The following is a 22,625-nucleotide window of genomic DNA, read 5'->3' as shown; positions in this document are numbered from 1 at the left end:
TGCATTATTTATTTTTGCGCGGCAAAATAAATCATGTACAAACGTGTGATTATAAAAAATAAATGAATTATGTAACAGATAAATACAAAGTATTATTTACGTACTAATCTAAATGATGATCTCGTGGGTTGACATATTGCTACACCACATATTTTTACAAATTACTCTTTGTTACACAGTTAAGATGAAAATTTCATCTCTTCTTCATATATTCAACTTCTAGTAGTAATATGTTGTCACGGTGAGGAAGTAATTTTATTTTTTTGAATTTTCTTTGCATGCATTGATTGATATCTATCTATAGATAGAATGGGTTATTATACTAGATTAGACGTAATAATCTAACTTTATAATCCGTGGATGTATATAATAAATTTGAATCAACGTAAAAAACCTTTTCACTTGGTAACATCATAAATAATAGTAATTTCAATTGTGTGTTTCACTAACTGTACTATATTTAAGATCCTTCCAATAAATCAATAAATTTAATATTTATTTTAGAAAACACAAGTATTGTAAAACAACCATTTAACTAATTCTAACTCCATTACTGCAAGCTGTTTTTAAGAGTCGTCAAGGATGTTTCTTTTTTGTTTCCAGTTTTTCTTTCTTTTTTACTAGTTTCCTCTTTTTAGTTCTCAGCAAGTTTTTGTCTTTTTGTGCTGCGCTATATCTATTGAGTTGGCATTCCTCATCGAGAATATCATAAATTTTGAAATATCCACATTTTTCAGTCTTTGGCCTATAAGCGAATTTGCAACAAAAATCTCCTCAGTCCAAAACTCATCTACTCTATCACATCTGGAATAATTTTTAATATTATTTAGAGTGATCCCATTTGTCAGAATAATATCTCCAAAAGCCATGTCTGCTTCTTTCAATGTAGTGGCGTTGCATGTGTTTACTTTCGACAAAATATCAAATGCTTCAGACATCAGTTGCACGGATCATTCTGGATCGTTACCAGTCTTACTGGGATTAAGGAAACTTATTGCTCTAATCAATTTGAATGCTAAGGAGCATTTTTCCAAAAGTTTGCAAACCGTTTACATCAAAAAGTTTTTATAATCCTTGCGAATGATCAACATGTCCTTATCTTTGAATCGAATACATATTTTCAAAGCCATTCTTGCGGCATACCCTAAATCAATACCTTGCACTTTTTTGAGGTTACAGAATAAACCATTGGCATCTTATCTAAAAATGCCTATTTTATAAATAGGAGTACTTTGAAGAATTTTGCCTGCAGTATCGCCTCATAAGTTATTCAGAATCGAAATCAGGTCTTCATAAAGAATGGAATTAGAGGCCAATCGCTATGGAAATTTTCAAACAGTCTTTCTTTCTTCAGGTACAAAGTGAAAGAATGCTAATTCAGCCAATAGTAGTTTATTATCCAAAAACTATTCTAGGTTTTTACAGCTTTCACATGATGGCCTCTGATTCGTGTTTTGCAAAGAAGATATGAATTTTTTCAAGTGATATAGTGATTTGACAGGTATGTTTTCTAGCTGTCGTACTGAAAAAAAATTTCGGAGGGAACGGATAAGAACATTCCTCGTCTGGAAGGACTGTCGTTGAACAAATTGTAAGATGGTCTTAAGTTAGGCAACAATAGATACGTGAACCCGAGAGGTCAGTTACAAGGAAGATTCAACATGTTTCGACTAGATGATGCGATTTTCGAGATAAGTCGGAATGTATTAGAGCTATATCAACACCAACTTGCTATGCCTGGTGGGCTCCCTCAAAATTACCGAAAATTTCTGGTTTATTAGAAAATTTCCTTCGAATCCCCGGTTTTTCCTAGCTCTGCGAAATTCCCGTTTTTATACTTGTATTCAAGGCTCCTAGATACCTTGATAAATGTTTTTATTCCATTTTATACAAGATGCGGTAGTCAGAGCTACATTTTCGAAACAATTGTAAATAAGCCACGAATGCATCTTCAAAATTTCATTCATACTATTTAACAAACATTATTCATTAAATAATAACACAATTAAAATTTTAATTTCATTGGGTGCATTCTACATAACATCATGGTCACACGGCTGTTTGGCCTCAAGCTTGTTTAAATAAGGTTTCATCATTTAGCCCATGTTCGCGAAGATTAGATATAAAGAATGTTTGAAACATTTTCGCTTAGTGCCCATCGCAGCAGCTTGCTCTATCTCATTTTAAAAAAATAATACCTTTGTCGAATAGAGATTTTTGGTGAATATATTACATCAATAAGTGGTGTGACTGACACACAGTTGGCGCTACCATAAATACCATAAAATAAATTGATATGACGTTTATGACATACTAATTTTTTTGGATTATGTGTAAAATGTCATGACATTTCGAATAGTGAGAAAAAAGTGACAGCTTTTAAGTGAAGCTACTTTTGTTATTTTTAAAACAATAGAATCAGAACAATTTCGTATGTTAATTTATCATTGCTTCTTGATGAAAAAAATACTGTACAAGCTCAGTAATTGCTTTAATAGTGTTATCCGGACTCTGCTCCATCAAAAAGAACAACTATTTGTTATTGGTTTGCTGAGTTTAAATTTGATCGTGTAGAGACCGATGATGGAGAACATTCTGGTCGTCCTATTGGGGTGGTTAGTCCAGAAAACGTCAAAATCCACAAATTGTCTATATTTAATGGTAATTTCACATATCAGGAAAATTTGACAATGAAAAAGCTTTTTTCACAGTGGGTGCCGCGTTTACTCACGATGGATCAAAAACAAACAACGCGTTGATAATTCAGAGCAGTGTTTAGCCATGTTTATACATGATAACTGAGTGGACTGCAGCCGGTGAACCCCGTCCGAACCGTCCAAAGGCACAACAGACAACTGGGAAGGTTATGACTTCAGTATTTTGGGATGCGCATGGAATATTTTTCATCGACTATCTCCAAAAGAACAGATAGACAATAACTAATTCTACATAGAGTTGTTGGATCGTTTGGATGCAAAAATCCAAAATCATATGTCGAAGAAAAAAAACACTGTTTCACCACGACAATGCACCGATTCGATGGCAACTATGGTTAAATTGAACGAGTTACACTTCGAATTGCTTTCTCATCCACCGCATAGTCCAGATCTGACCCCCCAGTGACTACTGGCTATTCGCTGATCTCAACAAAATGCTCGCCGGTAAGGAATTTAGCTCATTTTAAGGAGCAATTGCTCTGATGCTGAAGCCTATTTTGAGACAAAAGACAAATCCGTCTACAAGCACGGCAACGAGAAGTTAGAGTCGCATTTGAACGTTTGTATTACTCTTGAAGGAGATTAGACATTAAACTAGTCATTATCAATGTTAGTGGTGATATATGATGACTGATGACGATAGTGATTGTGATAAAGCGCCTGACGATTCTAAGTATAAAGATTAGACGAAAGTTTATATATTGTTTTCTCTATTTTTCTTCTAGCTCCGAGTTTTCTATTTTACATTTAATATTTTTTTTAATGGAGTATTCTTCAAATTTTATCTAGGAAAACGCTACTTTTAGCTACTAATAACAATCTCATTGACATTTTTTATGGATTTGTGTGTAAATTTTTAGAATAGTGCAATTTTGAATACATTGTTTATACATTAACACAGAAATCCTAAATCCTACTTTTAAATTTATAATCTAGTAAAACTATAAATAAGTTTTAAAATAATTGATAGTAGGTAAACAAAGACATAAATCGATCAGGCAGTCCGATTTTGCAAACGAGCGTAAAAGTGGCATATGCAGACATATACAGAAAATAAATCGATATTTATATCAGACTCAATTACTAATTGTTGATAGGTAATCTAAAACAGGTTCATCACACTGAAATGTTTCATTTAACAGTTCGAGTACTTTATTTTGTATCAACTCCACATTTTCAAATGGCGTGTAATCGTCTTCAGTTGATCTGGATATCGTAATTATTGTAGGATTTTTAGGCAATACATCTAAGAGATTTTTGAAACAGCTAAACAAAACTTGAAGTTCTTCTATAGTAGAAATATGATCGGGTAAACCAGATTCGTCGCATGTACAACCCGCATCATGAATTAACAGCCAGTCTATTTCATCATCTCCGTAATGTGCCAGCATAATATTTCTCATGGAATCTACCTTCTTCCACAATTCAGACGACTGATCTTCTTCTGGCATACGTCTATTATCATTTAAATATTTAAATATATTGTAAAGTTGTGATATCTGTATTTTTCTTTTATTAACAACTTCAGATATAATGTTATCTTTTTTTTCTTCCGGTGGTTTAAAGAAATAAATGTCTTTAAGTTGGTTGTAAAGGTCGGCTTTTTCATAAATTCTATTAAAGGGATTTCCTGTACTGAAGAAGTCCAGATCTATGTCCAAAACTACACGAGCATCTGACTTCGAAATTGATGAACGTAGTTTATTAAGATCATCTGATAAATTTTGTAACGTGTTTCCTAACGTAAAAACATCTAATTTAACTGTTTTCACATTTTCCAAATCTCTTAAATTGGAATACAAACATTCAGACAAAAAGTACGTTTCCTTGCAATCTAAACGTATCGTTCCTTCCACTTTATCCTTTCCTATGTTGAAGCTCTGACTAGAATCTTCTATTTGATGAGCCCATGGTGGTTTAATCCAAATGACGTGATCAAAATGACCAGCGTAAACTGCCGGCATGATCCAATTTGCTATATCGAGACTCTTGTACAGTTTTTCTTTATGAAACACATCATCTGCTGGCATATTTGTTGGTATCAACATATCTGGATGCGAATCAAAATGTATCAAAATAGATCCTTCCAAAGGTAAATGTTTTGATCCTATGTTTCTATATATGAAAGGGATAACATCGTGGTGATTTTCCACTATGTAAATTGGAATCTTCTTGTGTCGTTTTAGATTTTGACTTGCACCTGTTGAGCAAGAAGATTTTCACTTAGTAAAGTTTATAACTACACTACTTTTGAAAGTCTATGACAAATATTTTAAATAAACATAATTTAAAAAGTTTATTGTGCAATTAAATTTATCGAATCTTCTTATCCTTCATCTTTATCCGTGAATAAAAATGATTTTATTAATAAAAAAGGAACAGCTATTGAGGAAAAAAGAATCAAAAGAAAGGCTTTTATTTTATATAAAAGAAGATCTGTCGAGTTTACTGTTTATATATATAATACCAGTCATCAAAAGGCGAATATATTATCTTTATAAATAGAGATAAGAGACGCCCCACTGCGCACTGAACAATAAACAACTTGTCCAGGTCCGCATTAGAATATTTTATTTTCAGAATCGGTGAATCATTCAAAAGTATAGATAAACAGCAGCATTACACAAAAAATTAATCCCTTGCAATTTAATAAAAGCGGTCATTAAATCGTATAATACTGAGAAAATGATGAACGTAAAAATTATACATAATTCGAAATATTTTTTCTATAATCATCAGGTAGGTACTTTTAGCTTTTGGTTTTCGGTTGACAGTCAGTAGTTAGTGGTGAACTGTGGAAATATGCAGTGTATTAAAAGTCAAATTATTCTTAAATAAAAGTTTTGTGAACAATAAAGTATGTGGCAAACGTGGCTTCAAGATCGACCATCAACAAGTCGATTTTCAGATTCGGTAAACGTCCTACTAGAAGCCAAATAATTGAAAAGAGATGGCTAGCTAGCATCTATCAAAAGATGTTGAAAAGTGATTTTAACTCCTTTTAACAGACTTTTTAATCGAGGAACAATCTTTTTGACAAATACTTCTCAGACTACTCTTTACAAAATTGCGAAGCAAAATGTGAAAAAAGGAATGTTTCAAGAATTTTTGTTAAAATCAAACATGATAGGTTAACACAAATATGCGAATAAATCTACAGTACGTTCCCATCAAAAATAATAAGAAATTTTCAAGGGATTCTTACAGAACTGAAAAGGAAACATTTCCTTAAGGTATATTTGGTATGTATTGTATCTATACTATGGAAACAAAGACAAGAAATAAGAAAAAATGGTCTTGACAACTTTTTCTGTCAAATATTTTTTATCTCTATGAGTAACTTTCGTCAAAAAATGCTATGTAACTTTTACTCCAGTTTTTAAGTAACAAATAAAAACTTGAGCAACAAATTAATCTTTGTATTTAATTTTACAGAAATTATCTTCGCTCGTTATATTAAGTTCAACTCTGTGATTTTTAAGCCAATTATGGATCAAAAAGTAAGAACATCTGTGATAACATTTTCGCTATTTGATTATTATCATCATTATACAAATCTTACGACAAACTTCCGTATATGGGTTAATTAAAAAAATATTTAGGAAAATAATAGACGTATTTAAGGTTCATATTTCAAATTTTGTACGATTTTTTAAATGTTTCACACTTTTTAAGCTTTTGAAATGAGGTTCTGTTACGTTATACAAAGTCACTGTAAGAGAAAAAAGATTTATTCAACCATTCAACCTGCCAGAGTTGCATAATGCAATAACTCCGTGTTTATTTTTTATACAAGGTAGACGGAAACTCTATTCTTCACTGTTCTTTATTCTTTTAAATGAAACATCCTGTATCTTATATAAGATATAACTACAATTTTCGTTAAACATTCTCTATATTTGAAGTTTATTAAAACAGGGTTATTACTTACATAGTCAAGTCAGTCTCTTATATTTGAATATTTAATTTTTTAGAAGTAGCAGTAATTGTTGCCTCTATTTTATAGTTTTCTTCAAAAAAGCGAGAAATATTTATGATGAATAGTGTAAAAATTTTTACTCAAAATGACTTAATGCAAACAAATTTGTTTGCATGCATCTAAAATTAAGGATTTCCTCAACGTCCAGCAAAAGAGCATTTGAAAAACTAATGGACCGTTTCAATAGCACCGATGAGGTGAAATACGAAAAAAAAAAGTAGCAAAAAATCCTTAAAAACATAAAACACATCCCTGTCATATCCAATTCCATCAATAGTTGCTTGATCGTGATTTTCAAAGAAAAGTGTGAATGAGGCCAATACAAAAACAATTTCCATAGAATTTTTTTTGATTTATGCTCTTTGCAGATGAGTTAAATTTTCATAAAAATGGATGTGTAAATGGACATCATTTTCATTATTATTGAAATTCTAATCCAAATGTCGTTTCAATGGTAAATGAATGTTTAAGGTGGAATTGTAATAAATTTGAGTTTCCTTCATTCGCCTCAGTTACCTCAAACTGTCTTCCTTGTTCTATTCTATAACTATCAATTATTCTAATTAAATTTTTTTGCCGAACGAATTTACATCTCTGGAGGCATCGGGGCAACAAAGGAGTGGAGGACCTTTAATTTTTTTCAACTCGAGTTTTTTAATAAATAATTGTGAAACCAAACAGATTCTTTTAACAAACAAACATAAATATAATCTAAAACGACAATGATCTTAAATGTAGCCCCAAATGCCCTTTTCTAAATTCGGCCCTGCATGTTACACACCAATTATAATGAATTAACAAATTCCTATGTGTGTCAATTCACATGTAGGTCAAGTCCGTTCGGAATTTACATATACAACTTTTTGTACACGCTAATAAAGCTTTTCCTTACATGGTATATTCTTCATGAGGTTGAAAGTACGCAAGGGCAGATCATGTTTTCGCTTTTTTCGGATTGATATCTTGTCAAAAAACATTCCATTTTTACCGATTAATTTTCTTTGTATTTAGATCTCGTATGTTGAAATCTGGAGTATATCTTGATGTTTCTGTACTAATGATTTTCCTTTTAAAATGTATGGCATTGACAGTACTACTATTTGAATAATATTATTTATAATTACAGTGAAAATGTGTGAACTGTGTCAATCAATAAAAAAAATCCTAAATATCAAAATATGAGAGACCTTCGATTTAGTACGGAATATCTCAATAATTGATAAATTATGTGCAATTTAGAATAAGTTATTATGGTTTGAAAATATCCCATATTTGTATGTTAATTGGAGCAAAGTCTTTGCCAACTCGTTTATGGACGGTTTTTATGTAGGATTGTGTCAATCAAACACCAAAATGTTAATATATATACTCATATATTCATAATAAGAATCTGAAATTAGTAATCAGAAGCTCGGAATATAATATAAAAAGGTTACACTTTGGTGAATGATTGTTACAATCCCACAACAAAAAAGTTAGCAAAGTCCTCTTCCAATTTACATACAAATATTTTACTTTTGTTGGTTTACTTTTTTCTATATGTAGTTAGTATATGAATGGAATAAATTCAATTTTAGCATTATGTACTATGTGAAAAAAACCTAAAACAGGTCGATTTTTATTTTTAAATTTACAAATTACAGTATGAACATATTATATATAATTATAAGCACCTCCTCGAAAATTTTAAATAAGTGGGTTGTGTGGCACCCTGTTGAAAATGAATTTTAGTCCTCTGTTCAGCAATATAAACTTTTTTTTTTAATTTGGTGCAATCATAACTGAGAAAATTAATTTTTAAGATGTAAAATTTTGATAATATCTCTAACACAAAACTTTAAGTAGAATGATGATAACAATGTCAGATAATATATATTTAGAATGTATTTTTCAATGTACTTTACAATTAAATTAAATTTTAAAAATGACCACCATTCATTTCTTGGCAATAATCGAGGTGATTTTGGAATTTTGGAACAACATTTTGTATGACTTCAAGGGTTATTTTGTTAATTTCTTCCGTTATCCTAACTTTTAAATCAGCAGTACTATCTGGTCTATAGAAATATACTTTAGAAATAATCCGATATTTTCGTATCTGTTCTGCTGAACATCAGAAAAAAAATTTTTGAAGATACTAAAATATTCGTCAAAAAGCCAAATAAACAATTGATATGAATCTAGTAGGCTGCTGTTATTTAGTTATTTGAAGTTACCAAAAGACATCAGTATCTTTATGCGCGTATTAAATTTGATTATGGCTTATTTGTCCGAGACTCACAAACAACAGCCCTTTGTTGCGATTAGGAAATCTGTCTGAAATATACAGAAAACGTTTTGAAAAAACATTAGTAATAGGTAAAAAATATCTTGTTATAAAAATTTATAAACTTGGGTCAGATATAGGTATAGAAAACCTTTATGAACTATAAAAGACATCTAAATCAATGTATTGAAAATACAGATGTTTGTTGGAATTTGATCTTATTAAGATAAATCACTGTTGTGAACATTTCACGTCAACTTGTCACATTGCAATATTTCAAGAATAACAAAACCTAAGTGCATAAAACCTCATCCAAAGTTCACCTAATTTTACATTTTAGAATATAAATATGTTAGCAAATATTGCGTTTTCCATTTAAAAAATCGTATAATTGTTATGGGACATATTATATATTTTATTTTAGACTGTAGTTGTAATTGTTGTTCATTTGTCATTTCACTAGAATTGTTAGAAATAAGGCGAGTTTCAAATATTACCTTGTAACCGAACAATTTTATTCACGCCGCCATTGTTAAAAAGCAGACTATCATAACGTGTATTAATTGGTTTTCTGTCACATGACAGAAAATAACATATATGTAATACTCCTCTATGGACAATTCTTATGGGAAGAAACGTCTACGTTACGGTGCCGACAGTATTCATTTTCTCTCTCGTTCGAAACACTTTATCTATACTGCGCATGATCCATGCGCCCAAAAGATGCGCAGAACTAACTGAAGCTCCCGGAGGGTAGAGATGTAGTTTTCATTCTGTCTTCCTTAGTCAGAACAGCATCCACATAGAAACTGTGCATATAGAAGTATTACATATATGGAAAATAATAATAAAAATTTCTGTTCGTTCTCTTTGGATAAAGTTGATTATAAAAAGCCATTTTCTTTACTAAGTTTTTTTCGACGACAATCCCACTAAATTAAAAAGCAAAAATTCACCTGCTACACCCTGTATTATTCACATAAGTTGTGGCAGGTTGGAAAACAATTACATTCCGAAAGATATTTTCAAGTTCTATAATTAGAGAAACGTGAGGTTTAACATGAACAATTTTATTATTAACATTAAACTTGTCTATTCATCAATTTTACTACTTAACTATATTTGTAGTAGGAATGAGAAAATTATAAAGCGTATTACTAACAATGTAATGTTATAGCTTTTACGATGGAAATAGAACCAGGAATCATTCTATTTTGATTGATGATGCATCATTAACAACATTATTTGGAATTTAAAATTAATAGTTAATTCAAAATCAATTTTATGAACGCAGAAATTACTGATAAAGAAAACTACATCAAATAAAAATAAATAAGAGAATAAAAAACCTGTTCTTCAGGATTTATATGGAATTGAATATACAGGGTGCGGCAGCATAACTTCCTTTTTTAAAAAGTTCGCCATTTAGTCGGTAGATGTCGTAACGGAGTGCTAGTGGTCTCGTTCGAGAGGGGGGACTATAAAGTTTTGTCCCGGCACAGTTCAGTCGCCATCATGCGTTGGAACAGTGAGGAGCGTGCGTTTGCCGTTGAGGTTTACTTTTCGAGCGGATGTTCTGTGATCGCAACCCAGCGCGCCTTTCGGAATCGCTTTAATTTAGCCCCCTTGGCCCCTGTCCCGGACCGGAAATCAATTGTTACGTGGGTCACTACGTTCAGACAAACTGCAAGTGTGACAAGACGAAGAACTGGAGTCCCTCGGCCCATTAGATCACCGGAGAACATTGAGTTAGTTAGAACTTCAGTGTTGCGATCACCACGGCGTTCTGCGCGCAAACATGCGTCTGCCCTTGGACTTTCCGATCGTTCTGTGAGGAGAATACTTCATGATGATCTTCATTTTCATCCATACAAGATGGCAATTGTGCAGGAACTTTCTGAACGTGACTTCAATTCTCGGAGGAACGCGTGTGAGGTTTTTCTGGAAGTCGTTCCTGAGGACGCTATTGTTTTTTTTAGTGATGAAGCCCATTTTCATTTGTGTGGATCCGTAAACAAACAAAACATGCGTTACTGGGCTGATACCAATCCTCGACAATTGCATCAACGGCCTTTGCATTCACCTAAAGTCACAGTGTGGTGTGCAATTTACTCACGTGGAATTATTGGTCCCTGGTTCTTTGAGGAAAATGAAGTCACAGTGACAGTGAATTCGCACCGGTATGTAAACATGTTACAGGAATTTTTTTTCCTACGGCTAGATGAGTTGGACTTAGGGGACACTTGGTTCCAACAAGACGGAGCAACGGCACACACTTCAAGAACATCGATGGCTGTTTTGAGGGAACACTTCCCAGAGCGCCTTATCTCAATTAGGGGCGATTTGGAGTGGCCAGCCCGCTCTCCCGATTTGACCCCTTGTGATTATTTCCTATGGGGTTTTTTGAAATCCCGTGTGTATGTGAACCGTCCAAGGACCCTACAAGATTTGAAGACGAACATCCAGGAAGAAATTGCCAACATAACGCCTGCTATGCTGGCAAGAGTCATGACAAACGCCAGAAATCGGTTTACTCAGTGTATGGAGAATGGGGGACGTCACCTAACTGATTTGATCTTCAAAACTCAGTAAAACAAAACTTTATGTATGTGCCTGTATTATAAAAAACGAATAAAAATTTTCTGATTCATACAATAAGTTTTATTAACTTTTGAAAAAAGGAAGTTATGCTGCCGCACCCTGTACTTTGCTTCTAATGGGAAAACTGAAGAGAATAAGCATTGCTCTGATTACCGATTTCTCATTCTACAACTGATCTTCCAATATAAGTAGCTGGCTTGGAAAACGTTGAAAAATTGATGGAGGAAATAGCGAGAAGAAAACTTTTTTAGCAGAAAAAGAATGTTTAATAGTACAAAAAATATATTCCTCGGGAGAAAAGGGATAACACCGATATTTCCATATGTGACAGAAACAAGGCCAATGACAAATAAAAACACAAACACTATGCAACGAAAAACAGAAATTGAATTAATACGGAAGGCAAGAGCAACTAAGATAATTCGGCAACTTACAACTAATAGCAGGAAAAAGTCTAGTTAAACAGGTATTTAAAGTTATATCCAAGAAAAAAAATATGAGAAGAAACTAGTGGAGACAGAATTAAAGAATAATACTAGCCAACTCAATTCTTCCAAACAACCCACAAATTTATGGGCACGAGATATAAAGATCTAATAATTACATAAGTAAATGAAACATAACGGCATTTCCTTGGAAAGTTTATGCAAAATACTTTGTGTATCACGCTACGATTTTTTTAGGCAACCACTTTTTAATGGGCTTCTTGAAATCATCGCATATTGTGCGAAATCTATTTATGAAACTATACATCTCAAGTGGATAAATTAGTCAAGTTTCAACAATATGATGGGAATCGGCATATAATGTGGAAGTTTAATATTTAAAAAGCGCAAATCTGCAATTACGCTTTTTGAAAAGAAATAAGTGATTCAGTTGTGTTGTCTACGTCTTTATTTGTCCTCTGAAAATTCAGCTGACGTACTTCCTAGTTCACTCGATCATTTTATGACGGGAAAAAAGACTGTATTATTTTCTAATTATCCCAAACATTTGGAAGTTAAAAAAAATAAGAAAAAAATTATATATAGATCATAATTACAGTTGTAAGAACATTTAGGGTCTCAATTGTACTCGTTGGATAGTACGGTTGGGTAGTACTTGAACTATGTTGGAACAATAAAAGTTATGGAAGAATATCTCAAAAATACTATTTTGCATTTTTTGTGTTGATGCCGTATACATTTTTTAAGCAGTTTTTTTTTAATTGAAGTAAAATCAGCCTTCAAGTGAAAATTTTATTTTCCATTGCCATTAGTCACCAGCTAATGGCATCGATTTTGATGCACTACCTCAGGATGGTATCCTGTTTAATCAATAAATAACATTTTTTTGGCTTTCCGACCATCTCCAGGTCTTTTAAAGCTTTGGAAGAGAGCCTTTTTCTCTTTTTCGATTATGCATTCTTTTGTGACTTCAGTAACACGACGTTCCTTCATCTTCTTATTAATTATTTGAAGATGTAAGCGACCCAATCACTTCGTCACGTCTGACAAACTTTATGCTGGTGTTTGACCTGTTTAATCCTTGGCTATAAGTGGCAAAGATACTGATATCAATCTCGCTGACATTTAATTTTCAATGTTTTTTTCACTGTGACTCAATACTAATTTTGTAGATTACTTGAAAGAGCTATCTTTCAAAATGTTTTTAGGAAACAAATAATTTAAATATGATTATCAATTGGAATTGGTGATAAAACATTTAGAAGTATGCTATGATAAGTTCCCAATCTTCAATGGAAAGAACAAAATGAAAATTCTGCCCGAAGGAAACTACTAAACGAGTTTGCCCGATCATTCTGAAACGTCTTGCTGTGTTTTGAGAAAAGAAAAATATTCTAGTTTGAAAATTCAATGTAAAGTTTAATGATATTTGACATTCCAAATAGAATTATCGGTACTGGTGTTTTTAAGGACAAAAAGAAATGCTCGTTGTTTCCATGTCCACTATTTGAGAGGTAAGAGAGGTAATGAAATTGTTATTATCTACATGTGCGAAATATAAATGTCAATATTTACTTTTTACCAAGCCTTATATTTTGAAGAATCGTTGATTAAAAGATTATCTAAAAGTAAATTGCAAAAGATCGAGAATAATAATGGCATATTTGTAATTGAATTGTATCGATTTATAGTAACATTTTTTTTAAATCGAGTAACAATATAAAAATAATTTTAAGATGACCATATAAATTCAGTTAGTGCCTCGGTTATAAAAACCATGTCTTCGTATTAATTAAAATATATAATTGATCTACACATTATTGCAGAGAAGAGTTGTTTCCAAATTGAAAAATATACATATCCGGTTTTTCCTCTAAAATTTTTCTTATGTGATTACATTTTCTAAATTATATTGAACATTCTAAAATCTATTTAAATTGAAATATTCAACTTTTTCATTCAAATGTCAAAGATCAAAAAATACGTTTTGCAGAATATATTATGAATTTTTATTATGTGAAATGTTAGTTACTACATACAGCAAGGGATTAAACATTACAAATAAATATTTTAGAAATCTTCAAAACACGGTTTAGATTTTTTTCATAATTCGAATTTTCCGAAGTCCTTAATATATGATAACAATTTAATAAAATTTGATACGAATATTACCTAATATAAATATAAACTTTACTTTTACCCATCCATTAGAAAATGTGGATTATAAAAATGATAAAGATAAATATTGACGTAAACTTACATCCTGGAGGTGTTCCTCTCTTAATAGAACACTGATAAGGGTGTAAAGTACCAGGAACAAATTTTCCGTACATAGATCGATCCATATTGTTCCAAAATAAAAAATCGCGCGATAAATTCAAATAAACGTCAGCACATGTGTCGCAAAATACGTTTATACATCGACGACCAATCGATGCGAATTTCAAAAACCACGTGATTAATTTTTTCACAAACACTTCGTACTTCAAATCTAAAGAAACGTCCGTTCTAATCGTTACATTTCAGGTATATTTTTTTATTTTGAAATTGTCGTACGTACGTGGCAGCGCGCATTCGTGTCGTCGACAGGACAGAATTAGAAAGATCCCACAATAGTAATATAAAACATAAAAACAAAAATCCAGACACTACAACTCTGAAATTAGTACACGGTCCAAGAAAAAGGCACGATCCAGAACTCTCCGAATCAATGAATGATTGATGTTAAAACTAATGATTTAAAGTAGACTGGTTAATGAGATCGTTCACGTTATTAAATCATATAATGTTAATAAAACATATACATCATTATTATTGCAATATATCGAGGATTATATAGATGTACAAGGCAAACTTGGTTGTAAATGAATCATATTTGTAAAGGTACTAATACCATATAAAGCGTTAATTTCGATACTTTTATTTGTTTTTATCTTTAGATTCTGTGGTTTCTTGTGGAGCCTATACTGGTACAGAATTCAATGCATATTGATATTATACAGGGTGGCACAGGAAACACAAAATTTCGAAAGGTGGTTTGGTGACCACTGCTAACATATTTTCAGAATCGACGTGTAATTGTTGTGAGTACCTAGCCATTTACTGATCGACAACTGTAACCTCCCCTCGATATGTTGATATAATTTTAAAAATCTACATCAAGACTAAAGTTCTAAACGTTGAAAACGTCTGGTTCCAGCAAAATGGTGTCTATGAAAACCCTTTGTGAACTGTTTAGAAGATAATAGAAAGGCAATTCCATGCCCTACGAAATCAGTTTCCGACTTATGAAGAAATATTAGAAGTGTATTATTTACATCCTCATCTATCCATGGGATTAACCAAAATATTGGGTACACTCCACATTAACCCGTGCAGTCCATTTCTGTGACACTGAAATTTTGTTGCACTAGGATTCGATATACAAGGAGTTTCAAATAAGGTGATCCCGTCTCTAGAGTATATGAAAAACTGAAAAATATTCGGGGTTTACTCAGTAAAAAATATTCGTAACGTCATCCCTATTCAAGATAAAAAAATACACATTTTCTACAATTTTGCCGCAACTACTGGCAACATTGTATTGAAATTTTACACGAATATGTTTTGGAAGTTGACTCATCAGATGAATTTGTTTTTATGTCTGACTCTTATAGAGGGCACTAGTGACACGGTTCGTACCGACTAGTATTGAACATAATTTTTTCAATATTAGATTTATTAAGCAAAATTTCAAGTGAACTTGAACATCATTTAATTTTACACCAAAAAAGTACTCTTGATAAAACTTGATACTGTGTACCGTTTTCGGAATATTTTGATTTGATTTGAATTGAATACTTCATACCAACATCAGTTATTAGTTCATAATTTTTAAATCAAAGTGTTGCCAGTAGTTGCGGTAAAATAATAAAAAATGTGTATAATTTCTTTCAACGCCCTTTATCTCGAATACGGATAGCGTTACGAAATTTTTTTACTGAGCAAACCCCAAATATTTTTCAGTTTTCTATCTATCCTAGAGACAGGATCACCTGAAAACACTCTGTTTGTTGGGTTAAAGCAATTTCGTCGTCAAAATTCTAATTTTCAATAGCTACTTTCACATCAAATATTTGTTGAACAGCTTCTTATTTCAAAGAGGTAAGCCTTATAATGGTTTGCAAAAAGTCGTTGATTAATGTTTTTTAGATTTTGTTTGAGTCGTATTTGATCGTTCTTATATCAGTATTGATTCAAATATCTTTCCCCGGATCTTTCTTTCATTTATTCCATGAAAGCATACTCGAAGTTGTATTTGGTTGCTGGAACTTAATTAGAGCTACTTCTTAAATTGACATTGGACACAGGAATCAACATTTTCTAGATATATTATACACCAATTATCCTTGCTAAGCAATAATTTTTAAATTTGTACTTCCAAGGATAAAGTGTAACCTATTAACAAAAACACTTTTTCATTTAATTAATGAGTAATGAATACAATGAACAAAGTAATTGTTGTAATTTTTATTAATCCACTTGTCGCTAAAAAATACATATAGTCAGCTTGGGCGTAAAGTAATAGAATTAACCTTGTACAAGAATTTCCATTTCAGAATGGAATATTAATAAATATTACGTGTTATTTACAATTATGTGATAGCCGCGTTTCTTTTAGGCCATTTAAACAACTACTACAATAGAGTTTGTGCGATTCCATTCAGTGTGGAAGTTGATTTTAATTTAATAAATACCTAGAGATTTTTTAAATATGCATAATAAAAATATAAAAAAAAAAACAAAACGTAGCCAGGCCACTACCAAATATTATTATACAAAAAAACTATTCTAAGTCGAGGAAAAAGCTACATACGAATGTTTACCCAAAATACCAACAATGATTGGATTTGTGCCTGTAACGAAAAATATTTTCCCTGTTTATTTTTTGGTGGCGATGAAGTTTGGACAGAAATAAGGGTCATCGATCTAGAGCAATCAACTTTTAAAATAAAAAAAAGCTCCAAAAATCATCTCCATAGTTGCATGGAATATGCATTATTAGGATCAACCAATATTGGAGCTCGATTAGATTCTGCTGGTTAAATATACAGAGGTATAATAAAATATATTGAAGAATATATTGTCAAAAATTATCAACTGAGAAGGTACATTTTAAAAAACAATGGAACAAATAGGTGCATCTTATGTCATTTGCACTTTCTGAGTCTATGAAGATTATCTCTTTTTACCCAAATTCTTTCTTTGGTTCTTTTATACAATGGAGTTAATCATCCAATCGTCATAGGTTTAAGAAATCTCTATGTGAAACCACTTTTTTCCAAGTCCAAAATGAAAAACTAGAAAATTGGGTCTGATTCTTTTCAATCCAAGGAATATTTAGTAGAGTAGGTTTTAAATTGGTTTATAAATCCAACAATACAATTTTACGGCAATCCTAAGGATAAAATACCAAATTTGGAAAAGAGTGGTATATATGAAATTGGCTGTGGTGATTGAGAGTATATTGGGCAGACTAAGAGATCAGTTATTGTCCGGTTTAAAGATCTCATAGCTCATTTGAAATATGGACGGACCGATAAATCAGATATTGCCGATCACATTGCATTTAGCAGAGCGGGTTTCAAATTGGTTTATAAATCCAACAATACATTGAAACAATTGTTGGGCAATTCTAACGATAAAATACCAAATTTGGAAAAAAATGATATATATGAAGTAAGCTGTGATGATTGTGACGGACCGGAAAATCAGGTATTGCCGATCAACCTGCCAGTAATAATCATGACATAAATATTAATAATGTAAAATTGTTAAAAAACGTATCCTTTAATAAATTGTTGGATGCATTTGAAAGCATTGAAATTGCTAGATGTGAGAGTAGCTTAAATAGGGGCAAAGGGCCAATTCCTTACAGACCACTCTATAGTTTAGTAGCCAAGGAATGAATGTGAAGATTCCCGCCAAGGAGTTTTTTCCCGATGGAATTAATTTTCGCGGGAGAAACTTTATTGGTATATTTATTTAGTATAAAACAGGTAAGTCAAGGGATTAGGTTTTAATTTACCTTCAGTCTTTGAAGACGATAACTTGGTTATCGAAATGCGCGTCAGACAGTGTAATTGTGAGTGTTGGTGTAGTGATGGTTTAAACAGTGTATTCAGTTCGTATAAAAGTGTTTGTAAGAGATAAAGTATTATCAGCTGTCGGTGAGTATATGTTTGAGTCATAATAGAATGATAATAACGGTTCTCTAGAGACATCAAATAACTATGTGTAATTTTAATATTAGTAATACGATTTCTTCCTATTGTGATACCTTCTGTCTACTTAAAAAAATTCAGGGAAAGGTGATGTTGTAAAGTGCAGCCCCTATATTGTTGCTCCATAGATCGCATCAAGAAACTTTATGGCTCGCCAGTGGGACTACATGTCGAAAATAAACAGAAAACGCCAGCTGTAGGCATCAGTATAAAGGATTAAATTGAAAGATTTTTTATGAAATTTTTTTTACAATGTTGCTAGGAAATTCATGTTTATTGTAAATGGTGGATGAAGAATTGATTATAAGATTATTTTTGATCCAAGTAGGAGACGGTAGAAGAAGCGGAGAAATAGAAAAGTTGTTATTTTTAAGGAAAGATGCGGGTAAATGAGGAACACAATTAATAGTCGTTAGTGAGATAGTAAGAAGGAAAGTCATCATATTAAGAAATGAGTGAACGGGATTAGAGAGTACTGAAGCCAAATATAAAAAGAGAAAGGATTATCGTGGCACCGGGGCTAGAGCGGAAGGCACCAAGACAGAGGCGAAGAGCGGTTTTGCGATCGGAAATATATTTGTTTCAGATTTGGGAGCAGACATATAGACATGTTCTAAATCTAAGTTCATTTATATTGAGAGGAGCACTGACAGACGCAATGTCAAGAGAATAGGAAACAGATAAGAGTTATTGTTATTAAATTAATCTACAGAGTATTGTGAGAGCAAATTTACATTTACCTGGATATCGGAACAAGAAAATTAATGAATATCATAATAAGAAGAAATTTCCAAAATTTCAAAACTTGAAATAGATTCAAATTTTGGTTTAACGAGAAATGTTGATTATGTCATGCAAATTTATACTTTGTTTGATGATGAATTGATCTTTGAGCTTTTAATATAGAAAGATTTTTGTGTTTCATGTAGTTCTAAACCTGCAGCAACACCAACTGTGTCTAATATATATATTAGAAATATAATAAAAGACACTAAATAAGTTATAGTATTAGACTTGGTTAAGACATTTGACACTGATTGTTACAACATGCTTTTAACAGGAATAAAAAGGAAAGTTCATATTTTTTATTGGTCAGCCTAAATAATCATTAACCAAAAATTAAACTTTGTGAACAATAAAATTAATGATTAACGAGTGGAGGTCCTCAAGAAACAATACTGGGATATCTACTTCCGTTATTTATACTGTACTAATATTTCCCGTCGTGTATTCGCACGCGATATGTTTATAACGTTTTTCATCCGTTAAACAGTTTATACATAACACGAAACGTTCCAATAAAGAATAGGTATCTTTGGATACATAATTGTAAGTCCTAATAGAGCGAGAACTGGCTGCAAAAAACCTGGCCAATCGAGTTACCGGAGGAAGTATTTTTTGAATTATCACTGTAACTATTGAAAAAATCATTTAGAGCCAGGGCAAATATGGTGCACAACATTGCTATTTTTTTTCTACTGTACATTTTTTGGACATTAGTTTTAAATTAAGAGAAATTTATTATAAAATGGGGCCACTGTCATTCCAATAAATTTCATATATAGCCGTTTCAGTCTAAGTAACAGTACGTCTTCACATTTGAATTTTCTAGTCGAAATTGTTACCTCGATAACATTGTTAATCATTTTGTTGGCTGATAGTTCCGTTGCAAAGTCGTGGTGGATTTATATTTCGAAGAAGAATGATGGGTACGCCAATTTTAGCCAGATGGCGCCACTGACATTCCAATTAATTCCATATATTGCCGTGGCAGTTCATGCTGATTGGAATTAAAACCAAACAGCGAGCTAATTTATATTGAAAATTTGCGTACCCATCATTCTTATTCAAAACATGAATGCACTAATCGGAAACCAATAACCAATTCCTTCAAAGTAAAATCTTGCAAATACATAATAAAACCTCAAGAAAAAGACATGAATTCTTTATCACTTGAATTGTAACAATTCACTTTATCACATAATGACTAATTCTCTGTTTGGAAATTTTATTTTATTGCCTAGATTCAATTTAGTTCTACAAAACCATGCTTCATCCAGGATTTATGGTATTTTTTCTTTTAGAATTTTATATGTACATTAAATGTGAATTATACAGGTAAAAAATAATATCGTTAGTAGTGAATACAAGCTTTCAATAAAATTTCATGCTATGAGCAATGGATCTCATCCAACAATAAAGGCCCCTATGAAGACTTTAAAATGCCCCTTACCTAGTAATGAAAAATATCAGTGATTAGTCCCATTAATTACTAAATATATCCAACAACAGAGAAAGTGTGGGTGGATTTATTTTACAAGGTAACAGTGTCAAAGTATAGACCCTATGAAAAATTATTCAAGCATATTTTCAGATATCAAGTTCAGTCTTTGCGGATTCAAAATTCGTGAAGAATAAATGGTGGCCTACGGCCATGTCAACGAAACATAGTTGTTATTTGATAGATTTGTAAGTTTTGGACAGAAGTATGTTCAAAATTAGGATTGCATTACTTACCGTGTTTCCCAAATAATTTTTTAAAATGGGATAGATTGATTGATGATACCAAAGATATATATTAACAAGTTCAATTGAATCCAGTCAAAAGAAGAGTAGGGACATTTACATTTAAATTTACATTAAAAAAATGATATTTATACTTTCATATTATATATTACAGTTTTTAAATACTTTGTTTTTGCATTTGAAACATGTTTTATTTAATATATTTGTTTTGATAAAAATTGGATAGTTTAAGGTCACCATGACATTTATAACAATTCCTTAAAAAATGTATCAAGTTAATGAACTATTTCATTTAACCTCACAAATATAACACAATTTTATTTGTGGATTATTTTTTATTACAAGGAAAATTTGACTTTTGTAAGTGTTTTCATATTTTTATCAGTAACAAAAGATAAAATGTTTATTATGTGAAATGCTTGGATTCTTTGAAAAAAGTAAGATTCAACTCCTAACTAAAACCAATAACAGGAACTACCACTCCTAAAAATGAGTCAGGAAGCCTTAAATAGTTTGAAGTTTGTTCCCTACATTCTGAATAACAAGTATGTTATTAGTGTGTATAAAATATAGTTCAAAGGTAGTGGTAAACATTTTAATTTTTTGAATGGTATAATTGACTTTGAACCATCTTCATTTGTTCTAGTATTAGATGTAGTGTTTTTAATTTATATTTGATTATCTTGCTAAATTGCTTTAATTTAACATGTATGTAGACAATACAATCAAGGTTATAAAAATTTATCAACAAACACAAAGGAAAATAAAAATGTTTATTAATAATTAATATCTTTGTAGAATAAACATTAATTTTGAAAATACAGACAAGCAGATGCAATTATCAATTAATAAATGCATTTTGATAAATAAAATACTAGGTGATTCTCTTTAAATCATTATTTATCGATGCTACTAGAGGTAGCAAACATATTTTGATATTTTAAAGAAACTACTTTTCATAGAAACATGAAACTTTAATAAACAAGGAAGGGACTTATATTTAAACACTGAATCTTATATTGCAACTTGAACTATTATTCATTTGATAGGATATAATCTTAAGACTTTTTATCTTTACTCTAGATAGTTGAACACAATATTTTCACATAGACTCATTCTACCTATAATATCATTTGTATTGGAACCGCGTGTGAATTCATATTTTATTTCTATTCATATACAATAAAAAATAATGTAGACTAAGGTTTTATTAGTTCAAAACGTCGAAATCGTTTAAGAACAATCCTTTGAGACCATTTTCAACAGATAGTTTCAATTTACAACATGAATATGATTCGATTTAATAAATTATTGTCATAATCATATAAACCATATTATTCTTTAAAACGGAGAAGAAAAAATGTGTAGAAAAATACAAAAATAAACAGCTTATGTCTCCCATTCGAAAAAACATGAAGCACCACCTAACAATGAGGTTAAGTTTACAATAAATATATATTACATACCTAAATGATCATCCATTTCGTATATCTCGACAACTGACAAACACTTAATCACTGTCAACTTAAAACTATTTAGATAATTATATAAATCTGAATAACATATAAATTCGCAATCAATTAGCAAATGTCAAGTTCGCAACAAAGACAGACCGACAATATCCAGAATAATTGTCAACAAGAATTGACCTTGATGATTCATGTGATCGGTAGTGGTTATCAGTTTAATCTGATCGAAGTTATACTTAGAATTGAAACTGATAAACTAAGTTTCAAAGCAATTGAATGAAATCTTGATAGATAGATACTTTCTATGTGGATAACAACCTTTTTCTACTGCTATTACACAAAACTGATCTATTTTAAC

General features: G+C 31.4%; 2 protein-coding genes across 2 annotated transcripts in view; both read right to left on the bottom strand.

The window, feature by feature from the left end:
• The window catches only part of LOC130444527 (paxillin), a 76,367-nt gene extending 61,574 nt beyond the window's left edge, over nucleotides 1-14,793 (bottom strand). The window contains exon 1 of the mRNA XM_056779715.1: nucleotides 14,270-14,793. Within this exon, the coding sequence (XP_056635693.1) occupies nucleotides 14,270-14,354 (85 nt within the window). The 5' untranslated portion in view covers nucleotides 14,355-14,793. The remainder of the gene's footprint in view (nucleotides 1-14,269) is intronic.
• Nucleotides 1,819-22,595, bottom strand: LOC130444528 (UPF0489 protein C5orf22 homolog). The gene is made up of 2 exons (XM_056779718.1): nucleotides 22,265-22,595; nucleotides 1,819-4,917 (listed from the first exon to the last, which is right to left on the bottom strand). Exons 1-2 carry the CDS (start codon nucleotides 22,278-22,280, stop codon nucleotides 3,794-3,796), a joined length of 1,140 nt encoding a protein of 379 aa, XP_056635696.1. The 5' UTR covers nucleotides 22,281-22,595; the 3' UTR covers nucleotides 1,819-3,793.
• Between the last annotated feature and the right edge of the window lie 30 nt (nucleotides 22,596-22,625).

The sequence above is a fragment of the Diorhabda sublineata genome, chromosome 5 (assembly GCF_026230105.1).
Source record: "Diorhabda sublineata isolate icDioSubl1.1 chromosome 5, icDioSubl1.1, whole genome shotgun sequence".
Lineage (NCBI taxonomy): Eukaryota > Metazoa > Arthropoda > Insecta > Coleoptera > Chrysomelidae > Diorhabda > Diorhabda sublineata.
Note: the sequence above shows the minus strand (reverse complement) of the source record. Positions and strands in the feature narration are given on the sequence as shown.